General features: G+C 41.2%; 2 protein-coding genes across 2 annotated transcripts in view; both read right to left on the bottom strand.

Annotated features, from left to right (window-relative positions):
- The window catches only part of ATG14 (autophagy related 14), a 37,273-nt gene extending 27,897 nt beyond the window's left edge, over positions 1–9,376 (bottom strand). The window contains exon 1 of the mRNA XM_018054115.1: positions 9,125–9,376. Within this exon, the coding sequence (XP_017909604.1) occupies positions 9,125–9,345 (221 nt within the window). The 5' untranslated portion in view covers positions 9,346–9,376. The remainder of the gene's footprint in view (positions 1–9,124) is intronic.
- The window catches only part of TBPL2 (TATA-box binding protein like 2), a 45,115-nt gene continuing 29,108 nt past the window's right edge, over positions 11,428–27,434 (bottom strand). Inside the window, exons 8-9 of the mRNA XM_005685928.2 lie at positions 24,624–24,718; positions 11,428–11,649 (exon numbers count right to left, since the gene is read on the bottom strand). Coding sequence (XP_005685985.2) covers positions 11,573–11,649; positions 24,624–24,718 — 172 coding nt within the window. The 3' untranslated portion in view covers positions 11,428–11,572. The remainder of the gene's footprint in view (positions 11,650–24,623; positions 24,719–27,434) is intronic.

Raw genomic sequence — 27,434 nt, 5'->3', positions numbered from 1 at the left:
GCTTGTGGCTATCTCCTGATTTTCCAGTCTAAATTAAAACAATTCAACAGAATCGTAACATAAAACCAGAACCGTAACAGCCCTAAAAATCTCTTCCTTAAAATAATCCAGACACAGAAGTCTAACACACTATTTTTATAATCCCACATCTGAAATATCCCCGGATATCTACTTCTAAATGGAAGGGATAAAATGTCCTAATTATGACTCTGCCATTTCATAGTCACTGAAAATGTATCACATATATTAAACAAGAAAGCAAATCAGACAATATTATATGTGACAGAATTATATACTTAAGCGGCTAAATTAAATTAAAAATTCACTTTCTCAGTGACACTCTCACATTTCAACAGCTACATATGGCTGGAGGCCACTTTACTGGATGCACAGATATGGAGCATCATTGCACAGAGTTCTACTGGGTAGTACTGCAAAGGCCAGTGAGGTGGCAACTACAGGAACCATTAGAAAACTCAGAAACCAATGTAGAATGTGGACAAATTCATAGGTTCACCAAATAATCTATCAGGCTTTTACTATGTGCCTGCAACTTACTACAGAGCATTTTACAGAATGTTAAGAAATCTAATCATTCATTTTCTGCAACTGGCTGTGTGCTAGACATGGTACTTGTTATATGCTTCCATTTCCTTATATTGAAAATGAGAAACAAATGTGGTATTTACGTCTCCCTTACTGAGGTAACGCGTGATTCATGCTCTTGATAACCTGAAAGGAGATGACAAACACAAGATTCATCAACCTGTGTAAACAAAGGGCTGACACGAAGGAGAAAATCCTGCTTTCAAAGGCTATAAAAGTGCTCCTTTCAGATCTGTTGTAAAGACTCCACTTTGCACTAACACAAATTGGGATGATGACACTGTCCAGCTTTACATCAGGCTGGTTAGTTCTCCTGGGTTGTTAGAAACAAACCCAAACAAAACACAAAAATAAACAAACACAAACTTAAAACACAAGCAGGAGATGGCAATTCCTCCTGTACCGAACGCTTCATGAGCAATGTCATTCTTCACGAAGGAAATGAGAAAATAGGCAGTGTGAACAGAGCAAAAGAGCAGATGGTATCAAGGAGTGTGCCCGGTCAGCAAGCCAACTGCTTCCCAGCACCTCATCCATTCTCTGCATTTTCCAGTTCTGGACTCATGGAGATAGATTAGGGAAGGAAAAAAAAAGAAAAAAGGAAAAGGGGAAAGGCATATTTTATTTTATACACTGTCTTTCAAGCTGGGTTTATTACATAAAGTGTTCTGTATCTTTTTCCACGTCTCATTATAGAATTTCACTGAATGGACATCATGTAACTTGTTTACAGAAACTCCTACTGAGGAACACTGCCATTGCTTCCAACTTTTTACCACTATCAATAATGTTAGAAATGAATATCCTGGTGCACAAATGTTTTAAGCTTTTAGGTTTCTCTACAAGAAATTCTTATTTCCAACCCTACCAGCCTGTTCTCATTTTCTCAGCCCTGCAATTTTATTCTTTACTAACCTGACTGGCTTCCCACTCCCTTCCTTCAAAGACAGTTTACAATTCATTTACTTGCCTTTCTTCATTATTTCTTATTGGCTACTTTTCATTTGTTATTCTATGTCCTTTGTTCACTTTTCTATAGTTTTTTTTAAAGGGTTATTAGGAAAATTAGCTATTTTCCTTTCATACATCTTAAAATTCTTTCTCAACTTTCTTAGTGACTACTTATGGTTCTGCTCTACAAAAATTCCAAAATTTTGTGCAGATACATTTATTCATTTTCTTGTCACTGAATGGCTCTATAGTTTTGCATTGTTTTCTGAAAGAGATCTGCCAGTGAACCTGTACCATGCATCAGGGTTTTTAAACACTTTTTAAATATTTTCTTTCCCAATTTAAAAATGTCTTTTGTGTTATTTACCAAATTCCTCCAGACTTGTACTTGCTTTTCTCCCCCCTAAAACAGGATTCCCTTAAGTTGACTTTAAACGGTGCCCCTGTGACAGAGACTGGTGAGAGCCAGGAGCAGGCGGTCACACACAGTCTGGGGCTATCAATCCAAGAGATGGCACACAACCCAACTCAGGTTCTGGAGTCATGTCTGCCTGGGCTGCCACTTGAGGACGGGTTAGAGGTGGCCCTGCTAAGGGAAGGAAGGCATTACAGGCAGAGGAGATTCTGCTGTTTCACAAGCTAGGAAGTTAATCTGTCCTGCCCCAGAGAACTTCACCACACCCGGGGGACAGCAGGGTGATGAGGATCAGTTACCAGTGTGACCCGCCATGGCTCCACGCTGCGCCATGGCCACAGCTCGCCCTGGGTGACTGCGTGGATCTGGCCACAAGCAGGACTGGTCACCTAAGTCTGTCCCATGAGACCAGAAAAGCAGCACCCAGGCATGCGCCCTATCAGGAATCCTATTAATTCTGTGCGAGATGTAACCTTGCTGAGCACTGACCTGGTGCCTTTCATAAAAGAACTCTCACCTTCCATCTGCCTGCCCAGTCCTTTCCCTCATTCTAGTGCTTTACATTCACTTTGTGCCTAGGGTTATGGCAACAGAAAAGTCCAAGAAACACTCTTCCTGTATTTTAAGAAAGGTAAACAGAACAACCCCACAAAACTTTCAAATATGCAATTGAGGGCCTTAAGAATTAGTCAACCCTTATATTCCTTGCGTTTCTTAAATCTGAAAGGAGAAAATAAGCACTGACAGCTTTCAAATTACTGGGGGGGGAATTCCCCCCAGCTCTGATTTGGACACAGGTTTGGTGAAGAGGTGATGATTCTGGCTCTAGAAATAAGGCAGCAAGACTTATTGGGCAAGAAAGAGCACAAATTTTCTTGGAGAAGAGCATAGCAATCTCTATTATACAAGCAGAAATGGTTAAAGAACTGAGTATTTCTTCAACTAGGATACTATCAATAACACAGCAAAAATTACTAGCATTCACATTTTTCTCCCTCAAGTTCTTTTAGGCATTCAAGGGTATGACGTTTATGGACAAATGCAATATGAAAAGACATAGTCCTTATCAGAATAGTTCTTCTACCTTATGTTAGAGTATTTAAAATATGAGAAAACACACAACTTCAACAATGCGGGTCTTATCAATTGTAAATACTACAGTACCACATGGTCTGAAGTGGATTCAATCTGTGGATGCAGAGCAACCGCAGATAAAAAGAGGGCTGACTATAAATTATAGGCGAATTAACCCCTGTTGTTCAAGGCTTAACTGTAGTAAAAACCTACTCCACTGGCAGGAATGAAGGTTAAGTCATTAGTAGAAAGTACAAACAGAGCACTGTTTAGTTTCCTCACTTGTAAAATGAAAATAATGATTATCCTACTTGATTATAGGGATTAAATAAGATAAATGTGAAAGCATCAGGTACAGGCATTTAACAGGCAATGCAGGCTGGTTTCCCTTTTCTTCATCGCAATCAGTGATTTTGCACTTAATCCTACTAATGTATTAAATTGAGTATATACATATGTATGTATGTATGTATTTCAGATCTGGAGGTCAATGTAAGAATGAGCATAGCCCAGCAGCAAGTAAGGCACAACTATTCTGAGCGTCCTCATCTTAAAAACAGGTTAATAACTCATGGTTTTGTTAGCAGGGAACAAATGAGACAACACTTGTGAAATCCTTTTACAAATTCTGAAGGGTACACATAATGGTTAAGAGTAGCCAGTGATACTGATTGAAACAAGAATTATACTTTCTTAGGAGATCCGCATGTATTGTTGGAAATACAATTAATAAGCTACAAGGGTTGGGAGCTGTGACCCTTCCTGAAAGAGATAACCAAAGAGCAGCAGGTTGATTAAACTCTTGTCTCAAGATGGGGAGTCCAGGTACCTATGGAGCTTTTATTCTGCTGAGTGGGGGACACAGATGTGGGTCCAGAACCGAATCCTCATGAAAACAAACTTTTATATAAGCTAAGGACTGACAACCAAAAAGATACTGGAGGGGAACAGAAATGTCTCAAGAGTAGCATTTAGGATGCATCTTCCTCTCAAAATCTTCAGTAATGTCTAAAATTTCTTGCTTGTTCTCTATCCCACTTCTCAATTTGTCCAGTGCCCATATTTGTTTTGTGGTAAAAATGTAGTCCTCAATGCCTAAAACTCATCAGTGAAAGGAGTGCTGTATCATTCCTGATGCTGTGTACATATGAAAGCAATATCCATCTGCTCATAAAATGCCTTTCTTTTTGATCCACACTTTAAAATAACTGGTTTCTAAACCAGCATGTAGATGTTCCTGGGTATCCTCAGATTATCCCCCCTGTCTCATTCTTATACCCTATCATAAACTGGTAAGCAATTTTTTCCAGTTTTGAGTGGAAAGATTATTTCAACTTGTCAGCTATTTATTGGGTAACAGTGTTATTTCTAGTATCAGATAAATGTTTAATCCAGAAAACTACATTCCTGTTAAAAGACCTGCAATTTTAAAATGTTCTCTGGTACAAGATTCAAAGGAGATGGTGTTGAGAGTACTGCTTAAAATCATTCCTCTTCATCTCTTAAGGAAGCAAACAAGTGAAAAGACAGACACAAAAGCAGAGATGTGGGTACTGTCTCAGGACTGGGCCGAGGTGGGAGATGAGGAAAGGATAGTGCTGATGAGGGTACCAAGGCTATAAGGAACTGTCCCACTGAATAACCAAAAATAAAAACCAAAAGTGGCAAGTTCAAGTATTTTTCAATCAATCTAACTGCCAAACTCATACTGTCCACAAAACTACATAAAGATGCATGTTCCCTTCTTAGAAGTCAAAAGAGTTATTAGGAGACACATTTATTCTTTAATATTGAATTTTCCTTGAACTGCTAAACCATTAGAACCTATATATTCAGCTAGTCTATTAATGAAACCTGAAAAAAACCTACATTTATAGGAACTTTGATATGTACATCACATTCAAGATCCTTGCAGGCACAGCTATTTTGGTTGACTAACTGAAAAGAACCAGGGGTTAAACAAAGGTATTTAAATCATGCTGAAGCTTCCATATTTTATTTCCAAGTGATTTCCCAGTCAGTGAGTTTTCTCATAAAGTAAGAGGGGGAAAAGGGTGTGAAGCAAAGCACAGAATACAAAATTTTTCGTAAGTACTGAAGACCAGAGAATATCTCACAATCAACCTTTGGCCCAAGATATTTAAGGCTTATTAGTAGTCAGTGTAAATCCTCGAGAGCAGCAACCTGCCTATCTCTTATCTACTGGAATATTTCACGCCAATAACTGTACCCAATGAGCTCAGTCAAACTGATCTGGCCATCAGGACAGGGTCCTGGGTCTCAAGAGATTCTTGTATCCTACTACATGCTGGACACTGGTTAGGGAATGAAGGAAAACAAGCAAACTCCTCTTTAGAAATACACACTTCAGAAAAGGGGATGATTGAAAGAGAAGTGAAGCTGTCTGTTATCCCTAAACCTTAACTTTTTCATTTCTAAATTCTGAATGATCCTGGTATTTATTTTTCACTTTTCTGCTTCGTCATAAAAAGAAATCCACTGTAACACATCCCTCTCCTGAAAATAATCTGTATTTCAGTTTCTAAAATGGTCTTGCCTTTACCATTCCCTTCAACAATCTGCTTATTACATTCCTCCCCAGCGCTGCACTAACCATCAGGATGGGACTGAACAAAAGCAGAATTCACTCCTGTGTGGAACTACTGATACATTCTGGACGCAGTTACCTTCCGCAGATAAGTGACACCACTTATCATGCTCAATACCATGAAAGAATTGAGTACTGTAACAGAAATGGGGGGAGAGATGAAGTGGGGACCTACCTGAGTGAAGGTCAGGCAAAGTCTCGCTGAGGAAGTGACATTTAAGTTGAGACATGAAAGGCAAAATGCTCATCAGGAGGAACAGTGTTCCAGGTAGAGGGAATAGTAAGGAAAAAGGCCCATGGGTAGAACAGTTCCATGTGTTTGAGGATGTGAGAGAAAGCCCAATTACTGAGCTGTGAACATGAGGGAATGTGGTGAGAGTTTACTTTTTGAGTGCTTAATACATGCTAGACATCGTGTTAAGTAATTCAGTTCATGCTCTTATGTAATTACTACCAGAAACCTATGAAACTTCAAAATCACATAACAACTGGTGGAGCTTGGATTCAATTCAATACAGCTTGAATCCAAAGATCACATTTTAAACTCAACCTTACAGCCAAAATTACAAGGTAGGCAGTAGCCAGATAAGGCTTAATAAGCACAGTAAAAAGTTTGAATTTTATTTTCTATAAAGTGAAAAAACACTGAAGGGTTTAAGCAAAACAGTGAGTTATCTGATTTACATCTCTACTGTGGCTGTTGTGTGAAGGCCAGAGGGTGGCTAGGGAGCTGTACCTGTAAAAGAAAGAAAACAAAACTAGTGGCCAGGAAAGAAATGACAGCGGTCTGGACTAGAAGTAGACAGGTTCAAGATCTACTCTGAAGCAGATCAAACTATACCTGTCAATGATTTGGATACGTGGAATAAGAAAAAAAGGAAAAAGCTAGGACAACGTCCAGGTTTCTGGTTTAAGTAACAAACGGGTCATGATGTATAATAATGAAGTGGTGCAGGATCAGATTAAGTCTGGGAAGGAAGGGTAGATTAATCCAGTCATTCAATGAATCTTTATTAAGCTTCTACTATGAGGATATAGCAGAGTACAAAACTGTCTTAAAGTTTTCACAGAGCTAACATCACTGGAGTGAGAGGCAGTTACAAATTAATATGTAAACCATAAGATGGTGATAGGTACTATGGAAAACAAGATATCACATTGTGTGGGGAAGAAAGTTACTATTTTAATTGAATGAATGGTCAGAGTTACTCTGTAAGGAACAGAGGCCTACGGATTCAAAGAAAGTAGCCTAGAAGCCTAGAAGAAAGGAGTTCCTGGCAGTCTGAATAAGACTGAGGCAGGAGTATTCTCAGTATGCCTGAGTACTGGCAAGGAGGCCATGATGTTTTGAAGAGCAGGTAAGAGAAGGAAATGGCAACGCAATCCAGTATTCTTGCCTGGAGAATCCCATTGAGGGAGGAGCCTGGTAGGCTACAGTCCACGGGGTTGCAAAGAGTCGGACACGACTGAGCTACTCTACTAAGAGAAAACAACAGAACTGGAGAACAAACAATATAGAACTTCCGATAAACACTTTGGCTTTTTTTTTTTTTTTTAAACTTTGGGTAAAACAGGACACCCCTGGAAGATGTGAACAGAGGAATGGAAGAATGGAATTAATTTGTCTGCAATATGAGAAATTACACTATGAAGGAGAAAAGGCAGAAGCAGAGACTCAACAGGCAATAATCCTCTGGTGGACCAGAAGGGGAGGTAGTGAAAGGGCTGGGATTAGGATAGGTTTTGAATGGCAGATGGGATCTGTTGATGGGATAAGATATGGTAGCATTAAGAGAGGAGTCAAGGAAGACTGGAAGACTTTTTTTGCCTGTTTCAAAGAATTAGGTCATCATTTACTGGGTTGGGATGAGCATGAGAAAAATAGATTTATTATGGATAATCATGAATTCAGTTTGCCATATGAAGATGGAGATTCTCACTACAAATTTAAATACAAATAGAGCAGGCAGCTGTTTTCTCAATTTAACAAAGGCCTAGGTCGGAGAAACAAGTCTGGTAGTCTTCAACCTATAGATGATATTTAAATTATAGGAATGGATCTAGGAAAAAGTATATAGAGAAGAGGATCTGGAACTGACCCTTGAAAGACATTTCCATCTCATACCTAGTATTTTTATAATAAAACTGTTTTAATTCTTAAAGCTATTACTTATTATATCAGCAGTTTCTAAATTCATCAACTACATCAATGAGAAAACAATGATGAATTAAAAGATTATATCATACAAATCTTCTCAAAATAAAAAGTAATGAACTCCATTCATGATCAGAAGACTATCAGAAACTCAAAAACACTTTCAAATACAGATGTTATATAATCCAGTGGTTAAGTGCATAGCATATGGGTTCAAGCTGCCTGGAATTTAATTCTGGTCCCTACCCTTATTATTTGTGTGACCCAGGGCAAGAAACTGTGCAGCTCCCTTAGCAGTAAATTAGGGATAATATACTTATTGGATTGTTGTTAAGGTGTTATTATCTGAACTTTTGCACTAAAAAAAATTAGCTGGCTTACTGTCACTAAGTTATCGAAACAAAAGTTGGGACTGAGAAAACTTGCAGCTAACCACACTAATTTTACAATCATTTAACCAAGGACTTGTTTTCGTCACTAAGTCTGTCCGACTCTTTTGTGACCCCATGGACTGTACCCCGCCAGGCTCCTCTGTCCATGGATTTCCCAGGCAAGAATACTGGAGTGAGTTGCCATTTCCTTCTCCAGGGCATCTTCCCCACCCAGGGACAGAACCCGAGGCTCCTGGATTGTTAGCTGTATTCTTTACCACTGAGCCACCTGGAAAGCCCAGGACTTGTAGGCCTCTGTTTAAATTCCAAAACGAGGCCAAAACGTGTTCTTAAATTCAATTCTCTAAGGGCTTGCACCTCCCACTCTGCATTTGTAAAACAGAGGAAACACATCCTCAAACTCCTTAACATTCAAAACAATCTTTGTAAAGAGGAGAAACTAGCTAGACTAGTTTATACATTACAGTAAGTATGTCTGATAACAAGATCAATCTGTGACACAAACTACCAGGGCTCGAATCCCTCTTAACCAGTTATTTGATTCTCTTCTGGCCTCTTCTCTAGAAAATGAATGTTCTTTTGAAAATAAAGATTAAACCAAGCTTTTGCTTGAGCGAGTAACAAAGTACCGAGAATCCAACTCTATGGCAATAATAGAAGACCTCTCCACAGGCACCTAGTACCAGAAGCACCGTGAGGTCAGACTCCACTCGAGTGGGTTAGGAGAAAACTGCGACCTCTCCTCTTCGGGCCTCCATCCCCATCCCCATCCCCTGGGAGCAAAGCACCGGCGCAAAGGAGCTACCTTCGCTACCTCCTCCTCTTTTCGCTGGGCTCCGAGGCCCAGACTCGGCTCCAGGCTCCAGCCTCCGAGCCAGTGGAGACACCCAGAGAAGACAATAGCGCAGGGGCGGCTGCCGTACCTTTCGCGGTCGCGGCCGTCGAAGTAGACGAAATCGCCGCTCTGAACGCACTTGGCGCAGGTCAGCCGCCGGCGGGTGGTGTTGCAGAGCGGGCAGCGCTCGACCGCCACGTACAGCCCCTCCGCGTCGTCCACAGAGTCTACCAGGTCCCGGGCGAGCGGCTGGGGCCCGCAGCCAGGAGCCTCCTGCGCCTGGGCTCCCTTCCCACTGGGAGACGCCATGATAGCATGAGAGCAGAGGCAGTCACGTGGGATTTTGTTTTCAACCAGGTGCATCTTGGGTGAGGAGGAGGGGCCTGGGAGGGGCCTAGGGAGGCTCCAGGAGCTCGGCGGGAATCCCGCGAGCCCCTAGCCTGACCTCGCCTATCCGTCAGCTGCCGCTGGGTACGAATTAGGTTAGAGGAGGGGCGAGGCGGCGCAACAGAGCGTCGTCAGCGGCTCCTTCACGTCCAGGCTACAAATTAACGCCACAAACTTGTGCAAGAGATAGTAATACAGTGCCCCCAGGATTTGGGGAAGACAGATTGCGAACGCATAAGGGAATTTCTGTCATTAGCTGTGGATACTTACTAAATTTGACTAAAACCACCGCAGAGTTGGATGAGGGAAGTGGGTCTTGGAGCGAGGGGGAATTATGGCTCATGTGATTTCGGGGCAAATTCCTCACCTCTCCTGTGTTCACGTGGAGAAAATTTCAGTGCCCACCCAACGTCGTGAGGATTAACAAGTCAATCCGTTTAATAGTAATCTGATAGTACTTTGCCAATAATAACTAACCAGTGGAAACAACTGTACTGAACGTGTAAATCACAGTTGGATCTTTATGAAAAATAAATTTTAATGTCCAGCATTCTGCTTCTATTCTCGGCCATATTCCAAGAATTTCAACTAGGTAGTCTTTTAACATGGCTTGATTACTCCAAACTTCTTTCTGTGAGGATAAATAAGGTGGGCCAGAGGATTATATCAGAGTAATTGGTGTTTGAATATGCCTGTAAACTACATAAGAAAAAAATTGGGCTCATAGGTCAAATGATCCAGACCAGTGACTCAACAGGATTATTTTGGCAGGCTATAAATTAATGACTGCCTTAATTTCTCCCTTCAACTAGGGCTTCTCTCCCAATTCAGTTCAGTTCAGTCGCTCAGTCGTGTCCGACTCTTTGCGACCCTGTGAATCGCAGCACGCCAGGCCTCCCTGTCCATCACCATCTCCTGGAGTTCACTCAGACTCACGTCCATCGAGTCAGTGATGCCATCCAGCCATCTCATCCTCTGTCATCCCCTTCTCCTCCTGCCCCCAATCTCTCCCAGCATCAGAGTCTTTCCCAATGAGTCAACTCTTTGCATGAGGTGGCCAAAGTACTGGAGTTTCAGCTTCAGCATCATTCCCTCCATACCCCGAAATTCATAACTGCCTACACTAGGCTTAAAGTAATGTACGGTGACCAATTCACTGTATAGAATTGGTCTGAAGCAATTCAAAAACAAAACTGAACTCTCCCTCCCCACAAACGTTTCCTCATTTTGCTGTTGTTCACTCGACCAGTCGTGTCCGACTCTTTGAGACCCCATGGACTGCAGGCCAGGCCTCCCTGTCCTCATTTCAGTGAAAGACAATCCCCGCCCACAGGGGAACAAGGTCCAAGACTCTTATTAGCCCATCCCCCTCCCTGTTAATCTCCACTTCATCAAATGCGGCATGATTCCCACAAGCTAATTGGGTTTTGAAGCTGAGCTCTTTGCTCCAGCCTCTTAAGTCTTATTTGATCTATTTTAATACAATTACACAGGGTTATGAAGGTACAAAAAAAAGCACAAAATCCCTAAACTGTTTTCAAAATAGACTTTATACTAAACCTGAAGGGTTCCTGAAAGTTTAAGATTTATTTTTAGGGAGAGAAATACTTTTCTCTGATCATTTCAAACAAAACGATATGTAATTATTTTTCTTAAAGTTTTCAGACTTTAATGTTTCATTTGTATTCTGACAGGATCTGTCACAGGCCTGTACCTACTGGCCAGGATCATCTACTCAATATTTTAAAAGGCAAAAAAAAAAAAAAAAAAAGACAATAGACAATTTCTATCCTGTTTTATACAGATATTTTAAATTTCTATATATTGTTATGCATTTTTAGAGAACACATGTTCATGTACTACGTCTTTAACAAGAACAAAGCATTAAATTTTAATGATGTTAGAATATCATTCTAACAAGGCCTTAACTCTTCAAATTCTGAAATCAGGTTACTTTTTCCATTTTAAAAATAACATACAATAGTCATTTCAAAAAAAGCATAATTTCTTAGGCATGGTTACTCATACAGAATCACACTTTAATAATTAAAGTCAAAATGTGCATGGGACATCTACAGTCTAGCTGTTTCTGTTGCTGGGCTTATGCGTATATTCAAACCAATATACTGTGAGATGTTGAATGATACGTTCAGGCTTTTTTAAAACCCTTTAGAATAGGATAGATGTTTTCAAATGCTTCATAGATGTCAGAACGTTTTTTGGCACCTATAAAGAAATCCAAGTTTACATAATCTTTAATATAAAAGCAATGCTAAAATTTTCTTAAGACTAACATTTCATTGTCACTTTCAATTACCTTCAATACTTTAGGTGTACCTGAAAAGTACTTTATTCCTGGTAAAGACAAAAGAATTTGGTGACCACAGTCATACCCCCACAAAAACATACCCTAGAGCAGAGTTTTCTAGTATTTCTGTAATGTGGGCACATCAGTATATCTTTAGCCTCCTAGGGCACAGTATGAAATATGGAATGTTATCTCTTGGTGTGCCATGGACATGACCATAGAACATGACCTTCATCAGCAGCTGTGGGCACTTCAGTTCAGTTGCTCAGTCGTGTCCGACTCTTTGCGACCCCATGAATCGCAGCACACCAGGCCTCCCTGTCCATCATCAACTCCTGGAGTTCACTCAGACTCACACCCATCGAGTCAGTGATGCCATCCAGCCATCTCATCCTCTGTCGTCCCCTTCTCCTCCTGCCCCCAATCCCTCCCAGCATCAGAGGCTTTTCCAATGAGTCAACTCTTCGCATGAGGTGGCCAAAGTACTGGAGTTTCAGCTTTAGCATCATTCCTTCCAAAGAAATTCCAGGGCTGATCTCCTTCAGAATAGCTACCAGAAAAAGGGACTTCCTTTGATCTACTCAGCTTTAGTTAACATCCTTATTCCCTAATATTAACTAACAGAGTGAGACAAACTGGAACTGTTCTAAAGTTTCAAATTTCAATTTGGGAAGGGATTATTAGAGGGAAAGACTCTACCATTGTTACCCTTAGAGTTAAGTTTCATGAGGTCTTTAATTACAACTGCTCTAGGGGTTAAAAAGGATAAAAATATGAATTAGACATACCGCCCACCCTTCAGTGAGATTATCAGTCAGCCCTACTAACTACCTTCCACTTTCAAAGCTATGCAGGCATGTTATGTTAAGGGTTAAGGACATATAGTACTTATGTGGAACTGTCAGTCCATCAGGGAACTATTATCTGATGCTGGGCAGGAGGCAAGGAGATTAATGAAAAGCATGTTAAAAACTGTTAAGAAAAATGGAAAATAGTTTTTTTAAGTTGATAAAGACTTGTTCTTGGGAGCTATAAACTTAGCTAGGAGAAAGGCTAAGTAAGACAGCAGAAATAACTTGTGGGATGTAGTTATCTGGTTTAAGGATGGGACTAACGAGAGGGAATTCCCAAAAGGAGAATCAAGAGATTTGAGAAGTAGGTAGAAATCAGAATTCAGAATCTAGGATGAGCTAGAATAATTTAAAAAGTGGAAAATGGCAAGTGTTGGCAAAGAGACTGAGAAATTGGAACCCTCATATGTTGCTGGTAGAAACATAAAATGGTTCAGCTACTATGGAAAAAATAGTTTAGCAGTTCCTCAAAGCTGCTAAAGAAGAATTACCACATGACACAGCAATTTCACTCCTGGGTACCTGGGAATATACTCCCCAAATTGAAAATAAGTAGTCAGACAAATAATATGCATGTAGCTGCATATTCATTGCTGACAATGGAGTATTATCCCACCACAAAAAGGAATAAAGCGCTGATACAAGTACAATGAGGATGAACCTCATAAACATTACGTTAAAAGAAGTCAGACATGAAAGGTCACATGTTATATGATTCCATTTATATGCTATCTCCAGAATAAGTAAATTCAGAGACTGGAGACTGGTGGTTGCCAGGGGTTAGGGTAGGGAGGAAAGGGGGAAAACTGCCCATGACATAGGACTTTATTTTGGAAGAGTGGAAATCTTTTGGCACTAGAGTTGGTGGTTGCACAACATTTTGAATGAACTAATTGTCCCTCAATTTTTCGTTTAAATGGTTATATTTGCGCTATTTGCATTTCATCTCAATAAATTAAAAGTTAAGAATCAAAAATGAAGTACTTATTAGCTTAAAATGGCAGGGGGCGGGGGTGGTATGCAAGGGCAAAAGTTACTCATTCACTGCCAAAGAGTTTACTTTCTGAGCCTCTACCTTCAAAGATGTCTGGTAGAGAGGTGGGAGGGTGAATCATTGAATGGTTAATAGAAACTCGGTATGTTTGAGGTAGGAAAAGTCCCTTAAGTCTCAGCAAATTTTAATTATAGTACTAAAAATTTTAGTTTCTAAAGAGACTGGTTTTGTAGAAGCCAAACTGTTAGTTTGGGAAAAAGTAAGACATCACTATAAAAAGACACTTTGCCTCTCCTTTGATGGACTTTTTCAGGTGCTGGATACATTTGAATAGAACAGCCTTAACTGGGAGACAGCAAAGTAGGAAGATCCCCTGGAGGAGGGCATGGCAACCCACTCCAGTATTCTTGCCTGGAGAATCCCCATGGACGGAAGAGCATGGCAGGTCCATGGGGTCACAAAAAGTGGGACGTGACTGAGTGACTAAGCACAGCACAGCAATCAGCAGCACAGTAGGCATAGCAAGCAGGGAAACACATTCACCTAATCCCCGCCCCCCCCCAGCCCCCCCACCTCCCCCACCAAAAAACTAAAGTTCTTTTTTTTGGTAACTAAGTTTCTTTTTATATCTGAGTTAACAAATATCCAGGTCCAGCATTTTGGGTAACCATGTACTTCAGTTTTTTCATAACACTTAAAAATAATACCTAGGGACTTCCCTCCTGGCCCAGTGGTTAAGACTCCAAGCTCCCAATGCAGGGGGCACAGGTTCAATCCCTGGTGAGGGAACCAGGATCCCACATGCTTCATGGGGCAGCCCAAAATTTTTAGAAATACCAAGAACTTTACATTCAAGCCCAAAATAGTATAGTGTTCTGGTGTCCCCTAGAGAGTAGAAAACACCCATTGCCCAAGAGGGAACAGACATTGAGAGTGATCATTTTTTTTATATCATAGAAAAACAACTTTAGACACAGAAAGGCTTTAAGAAAATTGTCTAGTGCAATTTTTAAAAATTTACTGTGTGGGAAAGCAAGGCCCAAGAAGTTGAAGATCCCCTGAATCATGAGTATCAACTTTGAGAGAAGACTTCACGTATCTGTGTTCCTTCCTGTACACAGAAGGTGGAGCAAACAAACATCGCCAGGAATTGTAAATCCCAATGAGGGAGCCCGGTCAATTAGTGAAATATTTCCTCAGTGAAATATTGGCATAAAAATTTTGAGGAAACATAAATTGGCCCCACCGGAGAAGGCAATGGCACCCCACTCCAGTACTCTTGCCTGGAAAATCCCATGGGCGGAGGAGCCTGGTAGGCTGCAGTCCATGGGGTCGCAAAGAGTCAGACACAACTGAGCAATTTCACTTTCACTTTTCACTTTCATGCATTGGAGAAGGAAATGGCAACCCACTCCAGTGTTCTTGCCTGGAGAATCCCAGGGATGGCGGAGCCTGGTGGGCTGCCGTCTATGGGGTTGCACACAGTCGGACATGACTGAAGCGACTTAGCAGCAGCAGCAGCAGCAAATTGGCCCCACAGTCCTATTAATAATCAATCTATAATCAAACATCTCAATTTGGAGCACCAGACTCTGATTATATGACCCTTCTCTTTTAAGCAAAATCTACCAGATCTTTCCTTCAAGTTTATGATGACCGCCAATTTCCCTGGTAGCTCAACTAGTAAATAATCTGCCTGCAATGCAGGAGTTCAGTTCAGTTCAGTTCACTCGTGTCTGACTCTTTCCGACTGCAGAATGCCAGGCTTCCCTGTCCATCACCGACTCCTGAAGCTTGCTCAAACTCATGTTCACTGAGTCAGTGATGCCTTCCAACCATCTCATCCTCTGTCGTCCCCTTCTCCTCCTGCCTTCAATCTTTCTCAGCATCAGGGTCTTTTCCAATGAGTCAGTTTTTTGCATCAGGTGGCCAAAGTATTGGAGATTCAGCTTCAGCATCAGTCCTTCCAATGAATATTCAGGACTGATTTCCTTTAAGATGGACTGGTTTGATCTCCTTGCAGTCCAAGGGACTCTCAAGAGTCTTCTCCAACACCACAGTTCAAAAGCATCAATTCTTCAGTGTTCAGCTTTCTTTATAGTCCAACTCTCACATCCATACATAACCACTGGAAAAACCACAGCTTTGACCAGACAGACCTTGGTCGGCAAAGTAATGTCTCTGCTTTTTAATATGCTGTCTAGGTTGGTCATAGCTTTTCTTCAAAGGAGCAAGTGTCATTTAATTTCATGTCTGCAGTCTCCATCTCTTGTGATTTTGGAGCCCCCCCCCCAAAATAGTCTTCACTGTTTCCATTGTTTCCCCATCTATTTGCTGTGAAGTGATGGGACCAGATGCCATGGTTTTACTTTTCTGAATGTTGAGTTTTAACCCAACTTTTTCAGTCTCCTCTTTTACTTTCATCTTCAATTCTTCTTCGTTTTCTGTCATAATGGTGGTGTCACCTGAGTATCTGAGGTTATTGATATTTCTCCTGGAAGTCTTGATTCCAGCTTGTGCTTCATCCAGCCTGGCATTTCGCATGGTGTACTCGGCATATAAGTTAAATAAGCAGGGTGACAAGATACAAACTTGATGTGCTCCTTTCCCAATTTGGAACCAGTCTGTTGTTCCATGTCCAGTTCTGTTTCTTCTTGACCGAATACGGATTTCTCAGGAGGCAGGCAAGGTGGTCTGGTATTCCCATCTCTTGAAGAATTTTCCACAGTTTGTTGTGATCCACACAGTCAAAGGCTTTGGTGTAGTCAGAAAGCAGAGGTAGATGTTTTTCTGGAACTCTCTTGCTTTCTTAATGATCCAACAGATGTTGGCAATTTGATCTCTCGTTCCTCTGCCTTATCTAAATCCAGCTTGAACATCTGGAAGTTCATGGTTCACATACTGTTGAAGCCTGGCTTGGAGAATTTTGAGCATTACTTTGCTAGTGTGTGAGATGAGTGCAATTGTGCGGTAGTTTGAACATTTTTGGCATTGCCTTTCTTTAGGATTGGAATGAAAACTGACCTTTTCCAGCCCCATGGCCACTGCTGCGTTTTCCAAATTTGCTGACATATTCACTGCAGCACTTTCACAGCATCTTTTAGGGTTTGAGATAGCTCAACTGGAATTCCATCACCTCCACTAGCTTTGTTTATAGTGATGCTTCCTAAGGCCCACTGGACTTCACATTCCAGGATGTCTGGCTGTAGGTGGGTGATCCCACCATTGTGGTTATCTGGGTCATGAAGATCTTTTTGTACAGTTCTTCTGTGTATTCTTGCCACCTCTTCTTAATATCTTCTGCTTCTGTTAGGTCTCTACCATTTCTGTCCTTTATTGTCCTTCATCTTTGCATGAAATGTTCCCTTGGTATCTCTAATTTTCTTGAAGAGATCTCTAGTTGCTCCCATTCTATTGTTTTCCTCTATTTCCTAACACTGATCACTGAGGAAGGCTTTCTTGTCTCTCCTTGCTATTCTTTGGAACTCTGGATTCAAATGGGTATATCTTTCCTTTTCTCCTTGCCTTTCTCTTCTCTTTTTTTTTTTCAGCTATTTCTAAGGCCTTGTCAGACAACGATTTTGCCTTTTTGCATTTCTTTTTCTTGGGGATGGTCTTGATCCCTGCCTCCTGTACAATGTCACGAACCTCCATCTGTAGTTCTTTAGGCACTCTATCAGATTGAATCCCTTGAATCTATTTGTCACTTCCATTGTATAATCGTAAGGGATTTCATTTAGGTCACACCTGAATGGTCTAGTGGTTTTCCTTACTTTCTTCAATTTCAGTCTGAATTTGGCAATAAGGAGTTCATGATCTGAGCCACAGTCAGCTCCTCCTCTTGTTTTTGCCAACTGTGTAGAGCTTCTCCATCTTTGGCTGCAAAGAATATAATCAATCTGATTTCGGTGTTGGCCATCTGGTGATGTCCATGTGTAGAATCTTCTCTTGTGTTGGAAAAGAGTGTTTGCTATGACCAGTGGATTCTCTTGGCAAAACTGTTAGCCTTTGCCCAACTTCATTTTGTACTCCAAAGCCAAACTTGCCTGTTACTGCAGGTATCTCTTGACTTCCTACTTTTGCATTCCAGTCCCCTATGATGAAAAGGACATCTCTTTTGGGTGTTAGTTCTAGAAGGTCTTGTAGATCTTCATAGAACCATTCAACTTCAGCTTCTTCAGCATTATAGGTCAGGGCATGGACTTGGATTACTATGATATTGAATGGTTTGCTTTGGAAATGAACATAGATCATTTTGTTGTTTTTGAGCTTACACCCAAGAACTGCATTTTGGACTCTTTTGTTGACTATGAGGGCTACTTCATTTTTTCTAAGGGATTCTTGCCCACAGTAGTAGATATAATGGTCATCTGAGTTAAATTTGCCCATGCCAGTCTATTTTAGTTCACTGATTCCTAAAATGTCAATGTTCACTCTTGCCATCTTCTGTTTGACCACTTCCAATTTACCTTGATTCATGGACCTAACATTCCAGGTTCCTATGAAATATTGTTTTTTACAGCATCAGACTTTACTTCCATCTCCTGCAATGAAGGAGACCCTGCTTTTATTCCTGGGTTGGGAAGATCCCCTGGAGAAGGAACAGCTATCCACTCCAGTATTCTTGGACTTCCCTGGTGGCTCAGACAGTAAAGAATTCACCTGCAATGTGGGATACCTGGGTTTGATCCATGGATTGGGAAGATCCCCTAGAGAAGGGAACAGCTATCTACTCCAGTATTCTTGCCTAGAGAATTCTATGGACAGAGGAGCCTGGCAGGCTACAGTCCATGGGGTTGGAAAGAGTCAGACATGACTGAGCAGCTTTCACTTTCGCCAGATCATTCCTTCAAGTTATGATGACACCAATGTGGGGGATGAACACCTTTGCTAACTGTGGTAAATGAGATAGAAATTCTGTGGCTAGTGCACTGAAGAAAGCAGTGGCTACTGGCTTGAGATCAAACCACATGGGCTCAAATGCAAGCAACTCCCACTTAGTCTGAAACCACAGGCAGATCGTTTAACTTCTGAGCTTCTATTTCCTCACCTATAAACAAGGACAACAGTCTTCTTATAGGGTGACTATAAGGACTGCATGAACAAATTTTTGCAAAAAGTCCTTTTCCAATGGTAACATTTAACAAGAGCTCAGCCATTTTTCCTGTCCTAAAAGAATGTACTTCAGGATTAGGGATGCTGGGATGGCTGGTTCACGCACTCATGGCTTATCATTTGGTTCTGTGAGAATCAGTATCATGTAATTTGTCTGTGTCCTTCACCAGGGCTGGATTTTTGCTGGATAAGGAGTGCATTGTATTTGCTTTCGCATCCCGAGCACCTAAAACAGTATATGTACCTTGTAGGCATCCGAAGTTTATTAAATATCTATCATCTAACAACAGAGTTTGCAAGCTCATCCATACCCCTTGCATGCATGCATGTGTGCTAATTCGCTTCAGTCATGTCCGACTCTTTGACCCTATGAATTGTAGCCCACCAGGCTCCTCTGTCCAAGAAATTTCCAAGCCAGAACACTGGAGTGGGTTGTCATGTCCTCCACCAGAGGAATCTTCCCCACCCAGGGATGGAACCCACGTCTCTTATGTTTCCTGCATTGGCAGGTGGGTTCTTTACCACTAGCACCACCTGGGGAGCCCTCCCTACCTCTTCAGTTCAGTTCAGTTCAGTCGCTCAGTTGTGTCCGACTCTTTGCGACCCCATGAATCACAGCATGCCAGGCCTCCCTCTCCATCACCAACTCCTGGAGTTCACCCAAACTCATGTCCATCAAGTCTGTGATGTCATCCAGCCATCTCATCCTCTGCCGTCCCCTTCTCCTCCTGCCCCCAATCCCTCCCAGCATCAGAGTCTTTTCCAATGAGTCAACTCTTTGCATGAGGTGGCCAAAGTACTGGAGTTTCAGCTTTAGCATCATTCCTTCTAAAGTATACCCAGGACTGATCTCCTTTAGCCAGCCCCAATATCTCTTCCCAGGATTACCTGGATTTTCTAACTCTATTCTTACACCAAGTCACAAGTACACATCTTATTTTCCCAAGGGATACCATATGTGTATACACATAAATGAAAGTCTTACAAACTGGGGGAAAAATAAACAGTCTTTAACTTCTCAAGGTATACATTTTGCAGTATATACTGAGTCACTCTTAGTGGTAAATAACCAGAAATGGTCAACAGAGACATCCTGTTCTCTGTCTGGCTCACTCACTATTAAGTCTTGCCATTTTTATGGTGTCCTCTGACCAGCTCATTTCCAAGAACCACTGACAACCAGCTGATTGAGAGTGACCCTCCGTAACAAAGACCCAGATTCTGCATCCTTTATGCCAGAAGGAAATAAGTATAAAAAGCATTTTACTAAAGCCTCTTTAAACTTCATATTCCTATCATCTGGGCAAGACATGAGAGCAACAGTTCATCTTTTTCAGTGCTGGGGAAAACACAAGAAGAGTGGGCTTTCACAGAGGTAATAAAAACTAACACTATACTGTGTTTACCATATGTCAGGTCTTGTTTTTAAGCCTCATAACACTTAGCAGGTAGTTTCTATGGGCACCTGTCTTTTACATATATAGAAATCAAGGTGGAGTGCAAACTCATCCAAGGTCAACGTAGCCAATAGATGGTAAAGCTTGGATTAAAACTAGATGACTGGCTTCCAGAGCTTAGCCTCTTAGCCACCACACCTGCTGCCTCTCACCACTAAGAGTATTGCCATTCCTTAGGTGACAAGGAGTATTAGGAGGAAAGTGTCCAAAAGACCACACAGGTGTATTCATAGACATCTAAAGAGCTGGAGGATAGTGTACGTACATGAAGATGGTGGGTTCTGAAGCCAGGCATGTGCAGCATGAACAGCTGTTTGACATTGTTAATGTTACTTAAGCTCTCCGTTGTCCTCATTTTACAGGTGAGGAGACTGAGATATTAAGCACAACCTCACAGAATTAACTGTTGTTGTCTGGTCACTAAATCATGTCTGACTCTCTTGTAGCCGCATGGACTGTTCGCCCGCCAGGCACCTCTGTTCATGGGATTTCCCAAGCAAGAATACTAGAGTGGGTTGCCATTTCCTTCTCCTGGGTATCTTCCCAACCCTGGGATCGAACCTGCATCCCCTGCATTGCAGGCGAATTCTTTACCACTGAGCCTCCAGGGAAGCCCACAGAGTTAACTAGAATCCACATAAAAGCCCTTACTTATCATAATGCCTGGTATATGAGTACCTAACATGGCTTTATTATGTCTCATCTTGGAAGTGAAAATTGACATATACGCTGTCACTGTATATTGTTCCAGCAGATCCTAGCTAGATGATTCATTTTACCATGGTCTGAGAGAAAGCATGGGTCCTAAATGTCATATTAGCCATAGAAAAGCAGCACAGACTTGAAAAAGTTGTGTTAAGGTCCCTTTGCTGTTTGCTTTCTGGGACCATGATGAAGGACAAAGTAGGAAAGTAGGTCCTCTTTGTTCTCAGCTCATTTAACTATCCATTCATTCAGTTGTAGCTTTGGACCTGCTGATTGCAGCTTTGGCACCTCAAGGGACTAAGACAGTTTTACAACTAGCTATGCCTGTTCTTTGAGCTGAACACATTGACAAATTTTCAGGGAAGCGTATTGTATAGTCTTCAGTACCCTGTGTTGACATTCCTTTACTTTTGTAATTTGAAACTTTTCCCGGTGGCTCAGAGGTTAGTGTCTGCCTGCGATGCGGGAGACCTGGGTTCAATCCCTGGGTTGGGAAGATCCCCTGGAGAAGGAAATGGCAACCCATTCCAGTATTCTTGCCTGGGGAATTCCATGGATGGGGGAGCCTGGTAGGCTACAGTCCACGGGGTCGCAAAGAGTCGGACACGACTGAGCGACTTCACTAGCAAATGTGCACATGAAAGTATATCTTTTTCCTTTTTATTTGGGATAACTAAGAAAGTTGGTCTGAATTATGGATATTTGAAGAAACTTGTTCTTGTATACCTATAATAGGAACTTAGCCTGTACTTAGCAATTTGTACTTGTAAAGAAGATAGATTCCTAACGATACATAACACATAGATGAAAACATCCATTCAAAGGTCTTAAAATTGTTTTTTCTCTGGAGGAGGGCATGTATTTGCCTGCAGTATCTACACTATTCAATGTACTTGGCAGGCTTTTTCCCCTTTCTTCAGGACATATAGAGGGAAACTGTCAATTACTGCTGCTGCTAAGTCGCGTCAGCTGTGTCCGACTCTGTGTGACCCCATAGACGGCAGCCCACCAGGCTCCCCCTATCCGTGGGATTCTCCAGGCAAGAACACTGGAGTGGGTTGCCATTTCCTTCTCCAATGCATGAAAGTGAAAAGTGAAAACGAAGTCGCTCAGTCGTGTCCGACTCTTTGCGACCCCATGGACTGCAGCCTACCAGGCTCCTCCGCCCATGGGATTTTCCAGGCAAGAGTACTGGAGTGGGGTGCCATTGTCAATTACTAGGAGGTCTTAATTATTCCAGACACTAAACTGGTTGCATCTGAGCAATTGTTGCATTGTTGTATTCAAAAGGTTCTTGAATTCTAAACAAGCTTTCCCCATTTTGAAGACACATTATTTCTGAAAGAAAAACTGTAACACTTACTGGGCATTCTAAAGATTTAATAACAGACACTCCATGTTTTTGGATGCTGAGTAATAACTTTATCGATGTTTCTCAAACTAATTCCGCTAATGCAGAAATCTCAACTGGCTTTAGATGAGGCAAGATATTATTAAATTTTAAAGTTTATTTGGAAGAATAAATATTTGAGGGGAGCTAATACAAGAGAAGCAACAATGGGAAACTAGCCTATCAGATATAGAGCTCACTAGGATTAACACCAGAGAAGGCGATGGCACCCCACTCCAGTACTCTTGCCTGGAAAATCCCATGGACGGAGGAGCCTGGTAGGCTGCGGTCCATGGGGTCGCAAAGAGTCGGACACAACTGAGCTACTTCACTTTCACTTTTCACTTTCATGCATTGGCGAAGGAAATGGCAACCCACTCCAGTGTTCTTGCCTGGAGAATCCCAGGGATGGGGGAGCCTGGTGGGCTGCTGTCTATGGGGTCACACAGAGTCGGACACAACTGAAGTGACTTAGCAGCAGCAGCAGGATTAACCACAATATAGTAAAAATACAGTAGGATTATCATAGTATAATTCAGGAGCAAAGGTGGAACTGGAGACCAGACCCACATTTTAAAATAAAGGCCAAAAAGAAGTCATCAGAAATTAATAATGAAGGATATGTAGTTTTAGGTTGGCTGGCCAGCTATTTGGGGGTGGGGAATAGTCAATTTGGCTCATGCCATATGAACCGGGAATTCATACTGGTCCCAGAGAGTAAATTGTGTAAAAAGTCAGACAAAATAAGGCAAAACCAGCACACTTCAGTAGAGTGGTGTGGAAAAGAGCCTCAACCATTTACCTCAAGAATTTAAAAAAACCTTTACGTAAAAATAAGTCAAACTGAACAAAATCACAAATAAAAGGGAGAGTAATTATTTTCAATACTACGGTGAACTCATACAAACCCTTAGAGGGGGGAAAAGTAGGGAAAAAGCAGTAAGTTACATACACGCTATTTTAAAAAGATGAAATGCTATTTACTATGCTGAAAAGCGATCAATTTCTATTCCTGATGACCAGTGGGATCCCTTTCACTTGCACAGTTAGAGTTTTATTCTGTAAATTATTGTTTTGAATGTTGCTGACAGTTTGCAAAAGATACTCAGATACATTGCTGGCAGCAATGTATGCTATAGAAAAACTGCATTGTATAACCCTTTTCAAAACAATTTCATAAAATAATTTGTACTAGGAAGCTTTAAAATGGTCTGTCTTTAGACAAATATTCCCCTTCTGAGCATAGGTCTTCCCTAGTGGCTCAGACGGTAAAGCGTCTGTCTGCAATGCAGGAGACTTGGGTTTGATCCCTGAGTTGGGAAGATTCCCTGGAGAAGGAAATGGCAGCCCACTCCAGTATTCTTGCCTGAAAAATCCCATGGACCCAGAGCCTGGTAGGCTACAGTCCATGGGGTCGCAAAGAGTCAGACATGACTGAGCAACTTCACTTCTGAGCATTTACACTAATAAATGACTCTCTACACATAAAAATAGCCAAACTTTTGTCCCATTAATAAGCAGCAAACAAAGAAAAAGCATAACCTGACAATGGGAGAATCAGTTTGATGCAGTAACATGTTAGAACAGAGGTTGGGAAACTTAGGTGTGCTGGTCAAACCTAGTCTGCTACCTGATTCTATATAGCCTGTGAACTGAGAATGATTTTTATACTAAAATGTTTGGGGGGGAAAAAAGAAGAAAATTAGTTGATATGTGTAAATTAAATGAATTACATTAAATTCACACTTCAGAGCCTTTTTCTTAAGTGGTGTTCACAGCTACTTTCACAATAAAACAAGGCTCAGTTGTGACAGAGACTCTACTGCCCACAAAACCTAAAACATTTAGTATTTAGCTCTTTGCAGAAAAAGATTTGTTGACCCCTTTGTAGGAACATTGTTCAGACATTGAAAGTCTTCATTAAGAATTTGTAACAGTGAGTTAAGCTACATATGTTATAATAGTTATTAAAAAGGTAGGATGTAAAGATGAGTATCTCTTGAGTAGGAAATAGCTATAAACTTCAGTATTCTTGCCTGGAAAATTCCATGGACAGAGAAGCCTGGTGGGCTACAGTTCATGGGGTCACGACTGAGAGCTGGACACAACTGAGCAACTGGACAGACACATAGACACATAACATATTCATTTTATATATATCAAAATGACATAAAAACATGGAAAAAGTTATGTTGTTTAACTATAGGGGCCAACGTATGATGTCATCTTTCATTTTGCTTTTCATTTTTTTCTGGGTATTCTATAATACCAAGAATTGCTGTATGACAGTGAATAAAGTTATTTAAAAGATAAAACAAAGCATAAGCAAAGCATACGCAAAGCTATTGAATTTTAAGAGAGTCAGAATCTCAGAACTTACCTGTCAACACAACTTTTCCAGATACAAAGATAAGCAACACAATTCGTGGTTTCACCATTCTATAAATAAGGCCAGGAAACAGTTCAGGTTCATAACTGTTAAGATATAAAAGAAAGAATTTTAAAAATAGCACTGTTCAACTACTTTCTCATAATATTTGAGATCCAGCACACAAAAGCAGTTTTCAAAAGCCATTTTACCAAAAACCTTTTGGCCATCTTGACAAAAGTAGTCTTGATTGTCCTAGGTAATTTCTGTGGCAGTCAGTGACAGAATTCATTTTTAGTCATAATATTTTTCCAAGTCCAGACATCCTAAGCTTTTAGAAATTAAGGAAATTTAGAGCATCATATTTAATATATTAAGATCATCTTAGTTAAATGTTCTCTATCTTTCAAAAAAAGTCTATCAATAGCAATACATAAACACATTTTCAAAAATTTCCAGTTCCACAATAATGAGCACATTATGGATATATTTATAAACTGCTAAAGCCTTTGACTGTGTGGATCACAATAAACTATGGAAAATTCTGAAAGAGATGGGAATACCAGACCACCTGACCTGCCTCTTGAGAAACCTATATGCAGGTCAGGAAGCAACAGTTAGAACTGGACTTGGAACAACAGACTGGTTCCAAATAGGAAAAGGAGTGCGTCAAGGCTGTATATTGTCACCCTGCTTATTTAACTTCTATGCAGAGTACATCATGAGAAACGCTGGACTGGAAGAAACACAAGCTGGAATCAAGATTGCCAGGAGAAATATCAATAACCTCAGATATGCAGATGACACCACCCTTATGGCAGAAAGTGAAGAGGAACTAAAAAGCCTCTTGATGAAAGTGAAAGAGGAGAGTGAAAAAGTTGGCCTAAAGCTCAACATTCATAAAACGAAGATCATGGCATCTGGTCCCATCACTTCATGGGAAATAGATGGGGAAACAGTGGAAACAGTGTCAGACTTTATATTTTTGGGCTCCAGAATCACTGCAGATGGTGATTGCAGCCATGAACTTAAAAGACGCTTACTCCTTGGAAGAAAAATTATGACCAACCTAGATAGTATATTCAAAAGCAGAGACATTACTTTGCCGACTAAGGTCCATCTAGTCAAGGCTATGGTTTTTCCTGTGGTCATGTATGGATGTGAGAGTTGGACTGTGAAGAAGGCTGAGTGCCAAAGAATTGCTCCCTTTGAACTGTGGTGTTGGAGAAGACTCTTGAGTCCCTTGGACTGCAAGGAGATCCAACCAGTCCATTCTGAAGGAGATCAGTCCTGAGATTTCTTTGGAAGGAATGATGCTAAAGCTGAAACTCCAGTACTTTGGCCACCTCATGCGAACAGTTGACTCATTGGAAAAAACTCTGATGCTGGGAGGGATTGGGGGCAGGAAGAAAAGGGGATGACTGAGGATGAGATGGCTGGATGGCATCACGGAACTGATGGACATGAGTCTGAGTGAATTCCGGGAGATGGTGATGGACAGGGAGGCCTGGCATGCTAGGATTCATGGGGTCGCAAAGAGTCAGACACGACTGAGCAACTGAACTGAACTGAACTGAAAGTTAACATTTTTAGCAGATAGAACCTAAAAATGTTACTAGAATACTTTGGACAGATACTGTATACTAAATCATATCAAGTTTTACAAATTCAGAATTTGCTCCTATAAATAGTATCTCACTCCTTCCTAGAAAGGCTTGAGGAGCCTACAAAAAAGATGTCAGTAGTTAAGAGGATGTTGATGAAATAAAACTATTCTCAAAACAATGGCTAATGGGGATAGAAAAGAAAGAAAAAAATCTAGGAAATTGAACACTATAATATACATAGGGAATTTCCTAGTGGTCCAGTGGTTAGGACTCTGCACTTTCACTACTGAGGGCACAGGTTCAATTCCTGGTTGGGGAAATAAGATCCCTCAAGCTGTGTTCAGTTCAGTTCAGTCGCTCAGTCGTGTCTGACTCTTTGCGACCCCATGAATTGCAGCACACCAGGCCTCCCTGTCCATCACCATCTCCCAGAGTTCACTCAGACTCACGTCTGTAGAGTCTGTGATTCCATCCAGCCATCTCATCCTCGGTCGTCCCCTTCTCCTCCTGCCCTCAATCCCTCCCAGCATCAGAGTTTTTTCCAATGAGTCAACTGTTCGCATGAGGTGGCCAAAGTACTGGAGTTTCAGCTTTAGCATCATTCCTTCCAAAGAAATCCCAGGGTTGATCTCCTTCAGAATGGACTGGTTGGATCTCCTTGCAGTCCAAGGGACTTTCAAGAGTCTTCTCCAACACCACAGTTCAAAGGGAGCAATTCTTTGGCACTCAGCCTTCTTCACAGTCCAACTCTCACATCCATACATGACCACAGGAAAAACCATAGCCTTGACTAGATGGACCTTAGTCGGCAAAGTAATGTCTCTGCTTTTGAATATGCTATCTAGGTTGGTCATAATTTTTCTTCCAAGGAGTAAGCGTCTTTTAATTTCATGGCTGCAATCACCATCTGCAGTGATTCTGGAGCCCAAAAAAATAAAGTCTGACACTGTTTCTACTGTTTCCCTATCTATTTGCCATGAAGTGATGGGACCAGATGCCATGATCTTCGTTTTCTGAATGTTGAGCTTTAGGCCAACTTTTTCGCTCTCCTCTTTCACTTTCATCAAGAGGCTTTTTAGCTCCTCTTCACTTTCTGCCATAAGGGTGGTGTCATCTGCGTATCTGAGATTATTGATATTTCTCTTGGCAATCTTGATTCCAGCTTGTGTTTCTTCCAGTCCAGCGTTTCTCATGATGTACTCTGCATAGAAGTTAA

The sequence above is a fragment of the Capra hircus genome, chromosome 10, assembly GCF_001704415.2.
Source record: "Capra hircus breed San Clemente chromosome 10, ASM170441v1, whole genome shotgun sequence".
NCBI lineage: Eukaryota > Metazoa > Chordata > Mammalia > Artiodactyla > Bovidae > Capra > Capra hircus.
This window is presented reverse-complemented; position numbering and strand designations above follow the sequence as displayed.